Source organism: Dama dama, chromosome 10, assembly GCF_033118175.1.
Source record: "Dama dama isolate Ldn47 chromosome 10, ASM3311817v1, whole genome shotgun sequence".
Lineage (NCBI taxonomy): Eukaryota > Metazoa > Chordata > Mammalia > Artiodactyla > Cervidae > Dama > Dama dama.
This window is the reverse complement of record NC_083690.1, coordinates 3,056,256-3,070,359: the sequence shown is the minus strand read 5'-3', so window position 1 is coordinate 3,070,359 and position 14,104 is coordinate 3,056,256. Positions and strand designations below refer to the sequence as shown.

At 52.1% G+C, this 14,104-nt stretch overlaps 1 protein-coding gene across 2 annotated transcripts; it reads right to left on the bottom strand.

Annotated features, from left to right (window-relative positions):
* Positions 1-1,579: 1,579 nt before the first annotated feature.
* On the bottom strand, positions 1,580-13,857 carry JPT2 (Jupiter microtubule associated homolog 2). Of its 2 annotated transcripts, XM_061152509.1 has the most exons (6): positions 13,746-13,857; positions 11,377-11,516; positions 7,018-7,160; positions 4,884-4,929; positions 3,956-4,105; positions 1,580-3,463 (listed from the first exon to the last, which is right to left on the bottom strand). In XM_061152509.1, the coding sequence occupies exons 1-6, from the start codon at positions 13,787-13,789 to the stop codon at positions 3,267-3,269; spliced, it is 720 nt and encodes a 239-aa protein (XP_061008492.1). In that variant the 5' UTR covers positions 13,790-13,857; the 3' UTR covers positions 1,580-3,266. The 2 variants fall into 2 exon arrangements, with proteins under 2 accessions (XP_061008492.1, XP_061008493.1); XM_061152510.1 differs by having other exon boundaries at positions 3,321-4,105.
* Between the last annotated feature and the right edge of the window lie 247 nt (positions 13,858-14,104).

Here is a 14,104-nt window from a genome sequence, read left to right as displayed (position 1 = left end):
CTGGAAACTTAGGCCCTTTGGAATTACAGCAGCCACCACTACAACAGTGAGAGGCCAAAGGAGTTGGCATCAACTTTATTACGTTTTCACAACATGTTTGGGCAGATTTATTACTTGAAATTGGTTAGAGAAAATGAAGTTTTAACAAAATGATATGCTGGATAATTCTTGATGCTTACTGAAGAATAACTAGCACACTCTGAGAGCTCAAGCTAACTGAATTAGAACTTGCTTCCTTTCAGATTTGTAAAGATAATTTGCTATTCAGCCTTTTCTTTTTCTCATTTTAAGACCCTAAAATCTAAGATGTTTGGACACACAGGTTTCAGAAGTTCTACTTTAATTTCTAAGTATTCATCCCAAATGCCTGCTAGTCACTTAGGTCCCTGTAATGTCCCTCATTTCTTCCTAAGCTGAAGTTTAGATAGCACTTTGCAGTCACACATGTAACAGGAAATTTCATTCCTGAGCTCCAAGAATGCTAAGGATTAAGAATATAACAAAAGTTCAGAAGAAATGAACAGGATAACACGGGAGGAGACAGACATCCTTGCAGGGTTCGACTCACAAAGGTGTTAGCACAAGTTTCACTCTGTCAAAAGAGCCAGTATGTTTCTAGATAAGGCACAGAACTGAAGAGGGAACCCTTAGGTATTTTTCATTTCTGCCCCATAACGTAGGGGAGCCACCTTGGTCCTCTGACTCAGTCACTGCCTGGCCTCTGGAGACAAACAGGCTGTCACACTCACTGAGGCCAAGACCTCAGTGCTTGTCCGCGGCTGGAGCAGCTGCTACAAGTAGGTGCCAGTGCCCCACCCAATCCTGGGAGCACACGCTGCACTCTCAGAAACGTTTTTAGATGAACAAGTGAAGACAGTGCCAGGTCACCTATGTTGGGTTTCTCTCCTAAGTGCTGTCAGGGTAGTTGGCCCTGATGCAGCAGGCAGAATGCGGTAAAGTTTCTTCTAGGGGGCTTTCCAGGCAGGCTGTCTGAGTAGCTCCATTACCCGCAATCCACTTAATGCACGTAAGGATATTAAGTGTGCTTGCAGGACATATGAAAACGGCTAATACATACAAAGGAAAAACAATCTATGCTTTTTCTATAGGGCGCGAATCTACAGGCAGATTCTAATAGGTCAGCACTTCATCTATTCATGGCCAGGCTTCAGGGCAGTTTCAAAGTCAACTCAGAGGCAAGTTCTGCAGGAAAATGAGTGGTGTTAAGAGAAAAAAGAATCATTACCTTCAATTTACAGAAACTAAAAAGAACACGGCCACATTCCCATCCATTCTTTTAGAAGCTAAGTTTTTGGTTTTCAAATGAAAAAACCTTGAATCCATAAACTTTCAGAAGATTAATTTGGGCATCCTCTGGCTTAAAAAAAAAAAAATAAAAAGGCAAACCCCTTCAACCAATGAAGAGCTGTGAGGAAAGGAGCAGAGTTCAGGCTCTGGAGAATGGATGCAGAGGGAACATGTGAGCACATAAGACCGTCTGCCCGCCCACCCGCCTGCCCACCCTCATGCGGACACACACATACACTGTGCACATGACCAACAGGCAAAGACTCTTGAGTACATGATTGCTAAGTTTAATTCAAAAGCTACACCCACTCCTGCCTTGTAAAAATAATAGGCTCCTCTCAAGGTTACATTGTGACGTGAGCACAGGTTTGTTGTTTCCAATGACAGCTTTACAAAAAAGTTGGCACTAAATGCATGTAAAAAAAGTTTGAAGGCTTAATAAAAACACAGACCAGTAATCTCTCAATGTAGCTTGGAGGCTGAGAAAAGGATGCAGAGAGTTAATGAACCTCCCAAACATAGGCAATCCCCAACGTACAGAGCATTTTCCAAATACAAATGGCCTCTCCCATCAGGTTCAAAGGAGCAAAGTTTTCTGTGGCTCCTCCCATGACCAGACCATCCCAGCTCCCTCAACCCAGGCCCACGGCCCCAAGGAAGGAAAGGAAGAGGGAAACGGGACGAGAGTAAGGCAACGCGGTCCTGCTGCGTTGGGCTCTGCCCTGGTGGTGATCTCCTCCCCCAACCCCCACTCAGCCTTGGTTCCCAGCTCTGCCCCAAAGTCCCCGCCAGGGGACCGATTTAAAAAGCTCTTCCCCTTGTGCAGCTGACAGTAAGGTCGAAGTCCTGAGGGCCAGCAGCATATCAGGGTCTTCTTGACCATCCAATATGGAATCCACAAATCGTTTTCTTGTATGTTAAAGAACACAACAAAACGGTTATAAATAGTTCACGCCTACTTTTGGAACATCTCATTGTAACTTCTGTAAGTCAGTGTGTTTGAGCTTAATAGCTAATCACCAGTTATGTCAGTTTTTAATGGGGGAAAAAATGCTCTGAATTCCAGACAACTTTCTTATAAACGACCACTTGAAGGCTGGAGGGAGACAGGAGGCGCTTGAGAGAATCACATGGAATAAGTCTCTCAGCTCCAGAGTCAGCAGGTGGACAGGAGCGGGTCTTTGGTTGGCAAGCACCGTGGAGACCCCCAGTGCTGGTGGAGGGTGTGGAGCCTGGCGGGGAGCTCCCACAGGCACTGGAGTGCTCAGGCCACTACACGCGTGGCCACACTGTAGTGATGAAGACGTTTCTAGCACCTGTATGAACTCAGTGGGCACTCATACCCATAGTTCCCCCCGACAAACTGTTGGTCTCCCGTGACTGTAGTATAGGTACTGACACTGTAGCCCTTTAGAGGTGCAATGGGAGAAACTTCCATCGGACAGACTCATGACTCTTGCCAGTCTGGTATCTCTGCTGGCAAATACCATGGAATGAGCCAGTTGAGAATGTACTGCCAAACTATTTAATCTCCTGGCCTAAGGTCTCTTAAGTCTTGTCTGGAAACTGAATGTGGCCCAGAGGTTCTGCAAAGCTTTAGAAAGGGTGCCCTAAGAAAACTCTCCCTCCTCTTTGGTGTACCTGAGCGACAGACTTTTTTCTAGAAAGGTGTCAGAAAGACTAGAGTCAACAGTTACTGAAGTAAAGCTGGCACTTGAGAACAGGTCTTGAGCTATTACCAAAGAAGCCAAACCTAAGAACCCAGGGTTCTCAGGCATCTATGCTTCCCACTGTCAGCAGGAATATAAAGGAGGACACAGGAACAGTTTAAACAACGCCAGTACCTGGATATGTCTGGGTAGTTTTAAAGTCCTGTAGAAGGTAGTGGTCTTGCCGACAGGAAGTGTCGCTGGTGAAGGGAGCAGTCCACATCACTGGTGAGGAGTAAAGGCCCAGACTTAAGGCTGATGAGGATAAAAGGAACAACTCACAAGCAAGACTGCCTGTAGAGTCGAGTCTAAACCAGTCTCTCGTGGACAAAAAGCAGAGATTCCTACGTTAAGACCTGGCCGAGGTTTGAGAGGGCAGAAGCAGGGTGCAAGATCTCTCCATAAAGCATATGACGGAACACAGCATTTTGGTTTTCTGTTGACAGCTGCTGAGGAAAAGCAACCAAGACGTTTCAAGAAAATCTCTGGAATGGAGGTGAGAAACAGTGGGGCCGAACAAGTCCCTGGAATGGCTCCTCTGTCCCACAGCAGCGGACCTGTGGTTTTGGTTTTCTCTCAAAGGTTTTAAGCTCTGCTACTGTGTTAGTGATTCCTAGATACCCGATTAGCAAACACACCAAGGACGTGAGACCCCACTTCTCGGGGGCACCTGGCCTGGCCCCACTCCCCTCCCGCCCACCCGGGAGCTCCTCTCACACCAGGGCCCCATCTCCTCCCTTGGAGTCCAGAAGGTGGGTCCTCATCTCGAGACGGCCGTGAAGTGGGTAGTAGCTTCAGGTGTCCATCGGAGAGACCCTCTCCCCACCCTGCTCCTTCAGGCTAAAGGAACTACACTATTTGAAATCCTATCTCTGGCGTTTTCTTGTCTGGCTATGGGACGCGGCAGGCCTCTTAGTAGAAGGAGATGCTGGACTTGCCTCCGGGCGGGTTCAGGACTTTGTTGTGGGAGCGAGGCCGGGGACCCAGCCGGGGTTCGTGGCTGTCGATGGTGGGCGCCGGCTCCTGGACACAAGCTGCTTCTCTCGGGCCGCCGGGCTCGCCCGGCTCTTGTCTGGGTGAGGCACTGGCTGCAGGATAGAGTCAGCACAGGGCCCGTCAGAGGCTGCCCGCCAGCCGGTGGGCAAGCCGCACACGCGAACCGAAGTCTGCGGCCTGGAGTGGCGCGCACGGGCGTGGTGTCAGGCCAGGTCAGCACAGAAGGCCCTGAGCCACGCTCGGGGGAACCCCTAAGGGTCGTCTCCACGCTGCTGGCTGGCCTCCGCGCTGCTCCCTACCACTGCAAGTCTGAAGAGAAAACCTCAGAGCGAGTGAGAAGGGCGGGGAGCTCTTCCTAAGTGGAGGGCCCAGGCAGGATTCCCTGGACTTCCTGACTGACCCCGTTCCCACCTCTTCATCATCAACTGAAGGCAATCATCAGCGCCCAGTCAGGTCGGGCACTCGGGGACGAGCAGGCAGCCCACCGTGGGGTGACCTGAGGAGGCCACCCCCCACCATGAAGCCCTGCAGCGCCCCCCCACCCGCTGCCAGTGCAGCCTCTGGTCAGAGTTCATTGAAGGCTTTGGACCACTGCCATTCACTATATATACAAGGGCAGCTTCTAGAAGACGATGCTGTGGCCTGAGGCCCAGACTGACCAGCATGGACAAGAGGTACAGAAAAGCCAGTGGGAACGCTGTCACTGAGTAACTGAGCCCATTTCCCCTGCCTCTTTCCTACACAAAACCCGCCCACGGTCACAACTCTGCCGTCTTCATCAGTGGGCGGGCTGGGGCACAGGGACCCCTCCTGGTCCACCAGCAGACCCGCAGAGCTGAGCCCCGGGGAAGGGACGGACAGTGAGCTCACCTCTGAGGTCTGGTGTGTCCTCTCCCTCACACAGGAGCATGTGGTCCTGCAACAAGGCAAACCCAGGTCAATCCACTGCTCGGACACTTGCGGCCTTGCTCAGGTGGACAAGGAGAAAGGTGTGGGTGACCTGGGTCTACTTTTATCTTTAAAAAGTGTCTATTTGGACAGTTTTAACCGGAAACAAAGCCTCAGGAAGAGCCCCATCAGCCCCCAGGTAACCCTGCTCCACAGCCAGTGACACCAGCCCGCCTCCACTCTGGCCTCAGCCACACTCCTACGAGCTTCCAGACCCCGCCCCCTCACGGGCTGATTGGAAAGCAAATCCCGTATTTCACTGATTCATAAATGTTTCAAGATGCAGGTCTTTGAGCTGCAAAAATTAATGACTCCGTAAACGTCTCACACAGGGTGGTTTAACCTCAGCAGGCGCTCTCACTGGCGGCCCACCCGTGCGTCAGAGCCCTGCTCCTCCCTGCGGCTGAGCCGTCCCCAGCACATGCGCAGCACAGCGCAGCACATCTGGCTCCCCCGGTCACCTGGTGATGGGACAGCGGGGCTGGATCCACCCTCTGGTCACTGAGGACAATGCCATTAAAACAGGTCTCCCCAAGTATCTGTTTGCTTTGTTTTCACAACTGAGGTCATATACCTAAGAGTAAAACTGCTGGTTCATATAGTAAAATTCTGTGTTCTAACTTCTTCAGAAACCACCAAACTGTTTTCTACAGTGGCTGCACCATTATGCATTCCCAAGAGCAGTGTCGGAGGGTTCCCATTTCTCCATGTCCTCACCATTCCTTACTTTGTCTTTTTGATAACAGCCATCCCAGTACGTGTGATGTGGTATCTCGCTGTGATTCTGATTTGCATCTCCCTACCGATCATGTGCTGACTGACCGTTTGGATGTCTTCTTTAGAGAAATGTCTATCATATTCTTTGCTCCCTCCCTTTTTTGGTTCTGAAATTTTTATTTTTAAAAATTTATTTTCTTCAAGTATAGTTAATTTCCAATGCTGTATTAATTTCTGCTACACGGCAGAGTGATTCAATTATACATACATACATACATTCCTCTTCATATGCTTTTCCATTGCGGTTCATCACAGGTTATTGAGTATAGTTCCTTGTGCTACACAGCAGGGCCTTGTTTAACCATCATATATAAAATAGTTCACATCTGCCAACCCCAGATTTCCATTTCATCTCTCCCCCTTGCCTTTACCCATCTTTGAATGTGTCTGTCTTTTTGTTGTTGAACTGTAGGGGTTCTTTACATATTCTGCAACCATCAATCTTTGAAAAGGAATTCACATTGTTTCCTATATTCTGCGTTACTCTGATTGAATCCCTGTGGCATCGATTAATAGGAGGTTTGGTCGGATTCAGGTCTGGTTGTTTTGACAAGAATTCAAAGGTGACCCGTGATGAACTTCTAGCATGAAGCCCACCATTTCTGGAGGTATCCTGTTTTCTGATGTATGAGCAGCCACTGATGATCGCCGCCTAGACCTACAATTTCATTACAAGCTTGCAAAATGGTAATTTCTGAATTCTGTAATTCACTCGTCATTTATGGGCTGGAATACTATGAGGAAACTTCCCCTCAGCAGCTGTCATCCTGAGGTACATACAGTTCATGAAGAAACACTGGCTAAGTAAGTGCCTGATTCTATCCGTCAGCAGGTTTCCAGATGGACATTCTCCAAAGGGGAGAAACTAGATTTTAAAAATAGTAGCGGGAACCCATAAATTCTAAGTATCTGGTGAATTTTAATCCAATGTAGCTACTCTACTTATTGACTGATGACAACAGTGAAGCGTTGCTGAGAGGTAAGCGCCCCCGTTTTAAGTTCAGTTTTGTCAGTCCCCTCAGCAGCTCTTGGTGGCCTGCCTGCAGTGGGCCACCCCTGCCACAGCGTCCCCCAGGGCTCGTCATCACGAGGCTGGAACACACTCCCCGATGACTCAGGGCAGCGCTGATGACTAATGGCTGCAGCCAGGAAAAGCAATGTCACCCGCCTTGTCTCCTCCTAACGCACGCCATACCTGCTAGGAAACTTTTTAGACAAGTGCCTGGCGCCAGCCCTGCCTCTCTCACCCTTAGGTCTGCTCCCTGAGTGTAGTCCGTACCTTGGGTTTGTTTGGGTGTGCCGTGGGTGAGGCAGCAGCAACGGGGGACCCGAAAATGTCACTGGCCTTGCCCCCCGGTGGGTTCAGACGCGGTCGAGTCTGCACAGGCCCCGATTCGTCAAATATACCGCTTCCTTTTCCCCCTGCAGAAACAAGCAGAGTGATGAGCAGCCTGGAATACTCACCCAACCCCTCCACACTGGTCACTTCAGAGACCTCCCCTCATGGAGACCAGTCCTGAGTTCAGGCTGAGGGTGAGGTGACTGGGTTGACAAGGGATCCTGAAAGACCCGCATCACACCCAGCCCCTTCTCATGTCTGGCTGGGCCTTCATCACTGGACCTGAACTGCACTGGGCTGGCTGCTAGGGGCAAGACGGGCAGGTGGTCTAAAACAGCATTTTCCCCTCTAGAGTGGCCTTAACCCTGAACTTTTCAGATTTTTCTGCTCAAGAATCTTCCGCATTAAACCCAGAAAAGTTCTTTCATACATTAAAGGCAAACAGCTGCTAACTTTTGAGGTGAGATGGATAGAACTGAATTAACATGCCCTGTTCAAGGCAAAACTGTAATTTAGAAAACATTTATTAGTCATTCTCCTGACCTCAATCTGGCTGGAACTTCTAATGACAATTAGATATGCCAGTGAATTACAGATATTTAACATCTTTGCTGCCGAACAGAAACAATTTGACAAGTGACTCTGAAAATATGCATCTCGGAAGTTAGTTCTTATAAGCTGGTGGCTGAGGCATAGACATGGGACATAAATGCTGACATTAAACAGAAAGACTCTAGCACATGGCGCCGGCCAATCACCCCTGCAATCAGCGAACACCAGCGCCTCCCTTCCACCGAGTCCTGAGCTAAGATTTATAATCTCACAGGAGAAAGAAGGCGCATTCCACACGCAGCTGAGACCAGACAAAAGTTAACCCAGCCCCTCTGTGCCCCATGTTCCTCACCCTCAGAGCGGTGGTAATAAAGGCCCCTCCCGCCTCAAGGCGCCGAAGAGAGGAGTCATGACTCACTACCGCTCTTGTGTGTCCAACACTCACGACAATGCTGGGACATAAATGCTCAGTGAGCGTTTGCTGAAGAAGCATCCCCCGGACACACTGCTCAGTGAAAACGGCGCAAGACAGTATGGACGGCACACAGCTTCCGTACTGTAGACGGAAGGGTGTTCTCAAACATCTGGATCTCCATTACTCCACCCCCCCCCCCCCCAAGGGCCCTAGACCCCCAGAAATGCAGTGGCAGTGGTGGTGTGGGAGCTTAGGATTCTAAATGTGCTCATTTTTACAGCAGTGATCTTTGTTGACTGCCTCCAAGAAGTTAAAATTTAGTCACGTCTTGGCTGTAATGACGCACAGAGACAGGTCAGGGGCGAGCAGCAGAGCTCTGAGGACAGAACCCAGCGTGAGAACCCTTTCTAGGGTGGGAGAAGCTTAGAGAACAGGTGGGTCTGACCGCAGGAAAAGGCACACACCCACGTCACGTCAGGCTGATTGCAAGCCTTCCAGTCCCAGCCACAGTCCCCGGGCTGGGTCCTGCTCAGCCACTGACCATCTGTAGGACAGCACCTGGCTGGACTGGGCGGAGGAGGGCCTGGAGAGGAAGCTCCCAGACACACTGCTGTTACTGACAGGGTGTCGTCAGCAAAAAACATCCAGGCCCCAAAGTGCAGAGAAGCTGCTGCCCAAGGCCACCCCCCGAATGCCTGTTACCAAGCTGTTGCTGGTCACGCTTAAGTAAATTCTAAGATGTGTGTTCAGCTTATTTTAAAATGCAAGACAAAAATAAAAGTAACTCAATCTGAAGGTTTTGGCTAAAAGCACTGCTCATTTAAAGACATTTAAAAAACTGTGAAACATGACAGAGAAATTCCTGAGACACAAACAAAGCAAACATTCCAGCAATGATCACAGGTGAGCGTGGGTTAGTCTGACAGGACGTCGCCAGCCCCCAGAAACCCGGGTTCCCTCCTCTTCACCTTCGTCAACAACACGCTTGAAAAACACCAGAGTTCTGTTTTGAACTTTATGAAAAGTAATCACACTGTGTGTCTACTACTCAACACTTTACCTGAAAGATGAAGTGCGCTTTGAAGGTGGAAAAGATGCTCAACTCACTCATAACAAGAGAAAAATAAATCCAAGATACACTTTTAGAGACCCAAATCTCAGGAGACACGACCCCGTGCTGGTGGAGTGTGGGAGGCAGACGCTGCTGATGCCCTGGAGGATGTGTCTGAAGACCAGGTGAAGCACCAGCATTTTATATTGACCTGGCAATGCCGTTTCAGAAGTCAGCCCCATCTGAGTATTTGGAGGTAAGCTGGGAGTCAGGAAAACCTATATCCAAAGGCGAGTTCTGCCGCCAGTGAGCTGCAGGCCCAGACTGGCTGGTGGACCTGAGCCTCAGCTCCCCTGAAGAGGGGGTCACATATCTCCCCAGGCTGTGGAGACAGCCAGCACCCCACACAGGCCCTGCAAACACCAAACAGTCTGCCCACGTCCATCCCCACCTTCAGGTCTAAACCAGGAGAGCAGGTGACACACGGTACCAATCAGCCCGGGTCCACGTCCAGGGACGGCCGGCAGTGGGGCCCCTCCTCCGCATGCGCTTGGTCGGCGGGGGGCCTCCCCAGAGTCCACTGGCTGAGTGCTGGGCAGGATGTGCCTGCAGGTTTCCTTCTGAGCTGCCTGTGAGACTTCATCACAGGTGATTTTCTCCCTTCGCTCCTTCCTGTCTTTCTTTTTAAAACATGTTTCTCCATGTTAATTCATTCACCAGTTAAAATGAGCTTCTGGGCGATGGGAGGAGGCAGGAGGGGATTCCAGCATTTGTTAACTGCTCAACTCTCATCTCAGAGCCCCTGGCAGGACAGAAAACAAACCCCAAAAAACAGGACTGCCAGGAGCAGAGGTTTCAGCAGAGGGTGCCCCCAGGCTGTTGTTACACTTTGGTTTTCTAACTCTCTAGTTGAGTAGGGGGCCAGGCTGCCAAGGGGCCACAGATTTTCGAGAGCCTGGCAAAGCAGAATCACCCCATGTGGCATACTTCCTGGAGAACCTAGAGCCCCAGAGACAGCTGCAGACGCCACGGCGCTAAGGCCCGGCAGCCAGCATGCCCATCCCTAGGCGCCCCCTGTTTGAGTCTACCTGCTATAGCACTTGGTTGGTACAAAGGATGCGCAGGGCTGAGCACTCGGGCTCTGCACACACCAACTGGGTGCATGAGAATGTTACTCTGTGAGAGCCACCTGCTTCTTGGGCTTCCCTGGTGGTGCAGTGGATGAGAATCCACCTGCCGATGCAGGAGACACGGGTTCAGTCCCTGGTCCAGAGGGTTTGAGATGATGCCGCAGAGCAACTAGGCCCATGCCCCACAGCTACTGAGCTGCTGCTCCAGAACCCGGGAGCCACAGCTACTGAGGCCCGCGCATCCTCGAGCCTGTGCTCTGCAACCAGAAGCCACGTGCAGCTAGGAAGACTCAGCATGGCCAAAAATAAAAAACCCAACAAGACCACCTGCTTCTCTGCCATAACTAAATGCAAAGATACTGTGAACCTCCACCCCACCTGACCACTGAAAACCACACGAAAATCCAGCTTTTGCATCCATCGCTTTAGTTCCTCCAGGTCTGTGAAGCGATATCTGTACTCAACATCGGGACAGGGTAGGGAGCAGTCCCAGCTCCGATTCTGTTTGACTTCATCATTTGTCTGAAATACTGACTTCTGTGTTGCCATCTCTCAGACCTTTAAGGATGGTACAAATGTTGCTTTTCCTGTGTGGACACCGATGGGGAAAGCCCCTCAGGTAACTACCACTGTGTGGTCACTCTGCTGGACCGTCCATCAGCCAAGAGAAAGGCTCTTCTGAGATTCCTCCCACTGGAGCCACTAAAAGGTGCGTCAGGACTGTGAAGCCACAGGGCTGCAGGCCAGGCTGAGCCGTCCTTTTTATTTTAGTCCTGCTCACAATCTGATTAAAAATACTCTGAACACACAACTTGCAGGCAAGTTCAAGAATCTGAAGGAGTCCACCAGCCAATGTGGGGAGCCTCCCCAGTGGGAAGCAGAACCCCACCATGTGCCTGTGTGCCCTGCTCGGCGCCTGCACACGGCCAGTATCTGTTCACAGGTAAGGGGCAAGTCCAGGACGACCTGGAGGACACAGAGCTTAAGTCAGGATCAAACTTCCCTTCCTCTCCAGGACTCTGACGGCAGGGGACATGCCACACCAGAAAACATTTGAAAGGACTGACATAAAGAAGGAGAGATTTTTTTATCAAAAGAGCAGCATAAAAGAGAACAGTAGAGGCCAGAGGATTAGAGTCACAGGCCCGTACCGGGGGGGTTGGTCCTCTTGGGTACGTTCTGAGGTGCTTCGGTTGGTCCAAAAATATTAGAAGCCATCCTGTCCGGCTTGCGTGGAGGTGCGGCTTCCTCTGGACGATCGCCTGGCTCTCCTCCCGGAGGCTTTGCGGCCCTGCAAGCAGAGAGGGTGTGAGGGACTGACGGCGGCTGGCCCGGGCACCATCGTCCAGGGCTGAGGCAGACATCTGTGGAGGGGCACAACGCGTTCATAGCCAGCCGGCAAACCTCCCCACCTGCCCATGAGTTCCCATAAAGGTTTTCTCTGCACAACTTGGTTCTGCCAAGACCTCCAGAGTTGCGCATGCTCTCAAGTTACTGCTGGGACCTCTCATCAGTAAAATTAAGTTTCCCTGAAACAAGCAAATGGAGCCAGTTCAGTAGTTTCACTGTCATTTTAATTAGCAGACAGTAGTGCTGGGCATGTGACAACACAGTGCAAGTGGACCACGGCAGAAGCAGGGACCATGACACTGATGCTTGCCTGGAGGGGCCCGTGCTCATTAAGGCCCACCCCCTCGCCCCCACAGCCTATCCCCGTGTCCCATAAAAGCTACCAGGACTGGTGGTTCAGAGTCAAGCTGCAATACAGACTTGGATTAAATTCTTTACAAATGTACACCCTACAGCTTAAAAGACCTCAGGTTAACAATGGCTGAAGCATAACGCTTTTAAAATCCCTTTAACACCAGATAATCCCTTAGCAAGAAAACAAAAGCAGGGCTTTAAGACGGAAATCTGACCTAGTCCTCTTAACAGCCACCACTTGATTCCCTTCCTTTAACATGGCCTCAAAACCCACAGCTGCTAACGGATCCCAAACATGCGTGCTTAGTGGCTCAGTCGTGTCGGACTCTTTGCAACCCCATGGACTGTAACCCACCAGGCTCCTCTGACCATAGGATTCTCTGGGCAAGAATACTGGAGTGGGTGGCCATGCCCTCCTCCAGGGGAATCTATCCAGACCCAGGGATCAAACCTGCTTCTCTTGCGTCTCCTGCACTGGCAGGCAGGTTCTTCACCACTAGCGCCACCTGGGAAGCACCACCCCAAGCAGAGGCTCCCGATTAATCACCCAATTAAGAAGGTGTCTTTTCCTTCTCCAGCATCCTACAAGGAAAAACTTTCCCCTCATCTTCTCAAAACAACTTAACACTCCAGAGAAGTGAGGTATCAGGTGAGAGCACGCGCTCTCACACAGCTTGGAAGCCAGCCCAGGGGCAGTGGTCCTTGTGGCGCGTCCTCGCTAACTGCACCAGTGTTTTGCAGGGCACCCAGTGCCAGGCCATGTAAACAAAGACAGAGTGTCCTTAGTGCACACAACTGAGAAAGTGCTGGGAGGCAGCCCTTGGCCAGCTGGTGCGGATGCCGAACAGCGGTTTTCAGGGCCAGAAACTTGATTCAATATGAGCACTCCAAGATAAACTTCCAGTCCTGTATCAGCACCGACCCAGACAGGAGGGATAAGTGGTCACTGTTACAGGGGCTAGGGGCTAATGACTGATGATTTGGCCAGGAGTACTACTGAATACTGACCTGACTCCCTCAAATTTGCAGTGATCTTAGCAGTTGAAACAATCCTTTCATTCTATGTACTGTTAACCTCCACAGATGCCACACTCCTCTGCTCTTATTGCCCGACCAGGCCAGAGAAAGGGCTCACAGTATAGGAAACTTTCAGGCATCGGAAGAACCAGCTCGACCTCGCGGCAGACTCCCCCTACTACAGGACACCTCCAGCCCGGGCAACTCTACGTGACTCCCAGCACCCAGTGCTCCCCAAGTTAGAAAGCGAGCCAGCGCGCGCTGCGTGTTCCTGATCGTTTAAGCCCAGTCGGTCTGCTCTGTCACTCGCTGTCCCGCCTGTTCCCCGGTCAGTAAAGTGGGGGAGGGCGACTCCTGGGTCTCGGGCTGCGGGGTTAGCGGGGAGAGCATCCCCTTGCTCCGGGGCTGCGGAGTTAAGAGGCGAGGGTGTCGCCTGGCTCCTCGACTGCGGGATTCTGGGAAAAGGGCGCCGCTGGCTCCCGGGCTGCGGGCTCCCAAGAAGGGACTTCGCCTTGAGGCCCGTCCGCTCGCGCACACGCCACAGGGCGCCGGGGTCCCGGCCACGCCGCCACGCCCGCCCCCCGCTAAAGACCGCTCTGCTGGCGTCTGCGGCGCCCCAGCCCAGGGAGCGGCGCGTGCTGGGGCGGAGGGCGCGGGGAGGCGCACCTCAGGCCTTCCGGGGCCGCAGCCGCGCCCACCTCCCTCACCCGGCCGCGGAGGCCCCGGCTCTGTGAGCTCACCGCGGCCGCCCCGCCGCCCGCACGCCCTCCACATGACCGTGCCCACGCCCGCGCCGCACCTGGGGCCGGGCCGGCCACCCTCGCTGTCCGGTGCCCGGAACATGTCGCCCGCCACTCCGAGCCACCAGTCCGCCGCGCCGTCCTTCCCGCCCGGCCCCGCGCGGTCAAAGGCCCGGCCTCTCGTCCCCATTGGGCATCCCCGACATCAGTCAAGCAGCAGCAGCCTATCGCAGCGTCGGGCTCCGCCTCATGAGACGAAGGCTTGCAGAGGCCCGCGCCAGACACAGAGACGATTGGTGAAAGCAGATGTCGCTCACAGGGCCGGACGCCACCATTGGATAGCAAGCCGAAGGGGATGGCCCTGAGGTGGGCGGGGTCGGACGCTATCCGGGAACCTTGCCAATGCGCCCCGCAGCAC

Excerpts from the sequence above, each read along its gene's own strand:
- JPT2 (XM_061152509.1), bottom strand. The coding sequence starts at position 13,789 with ATGTTCCGGGCACCGGACAGCGAGGGTGGCCGGCCCGGCCCCAG. Across the intron at positions 11,517-13,745 it reads GGTGGCCGGCCCGGCCCCAG|GGCCGCAAAGCCTCCGGGAG; the intron begins GTGCGGCGCGGG and ends CTCTGCTTGCAG. Across the intron at positions 4,106-4,883 it reads GGACACACCAGACCTCAGAG|CCAGTGCCTCACCCAGACAA; the intron begins GTGAGCTCACTG and ends TCTATCCTGCAG.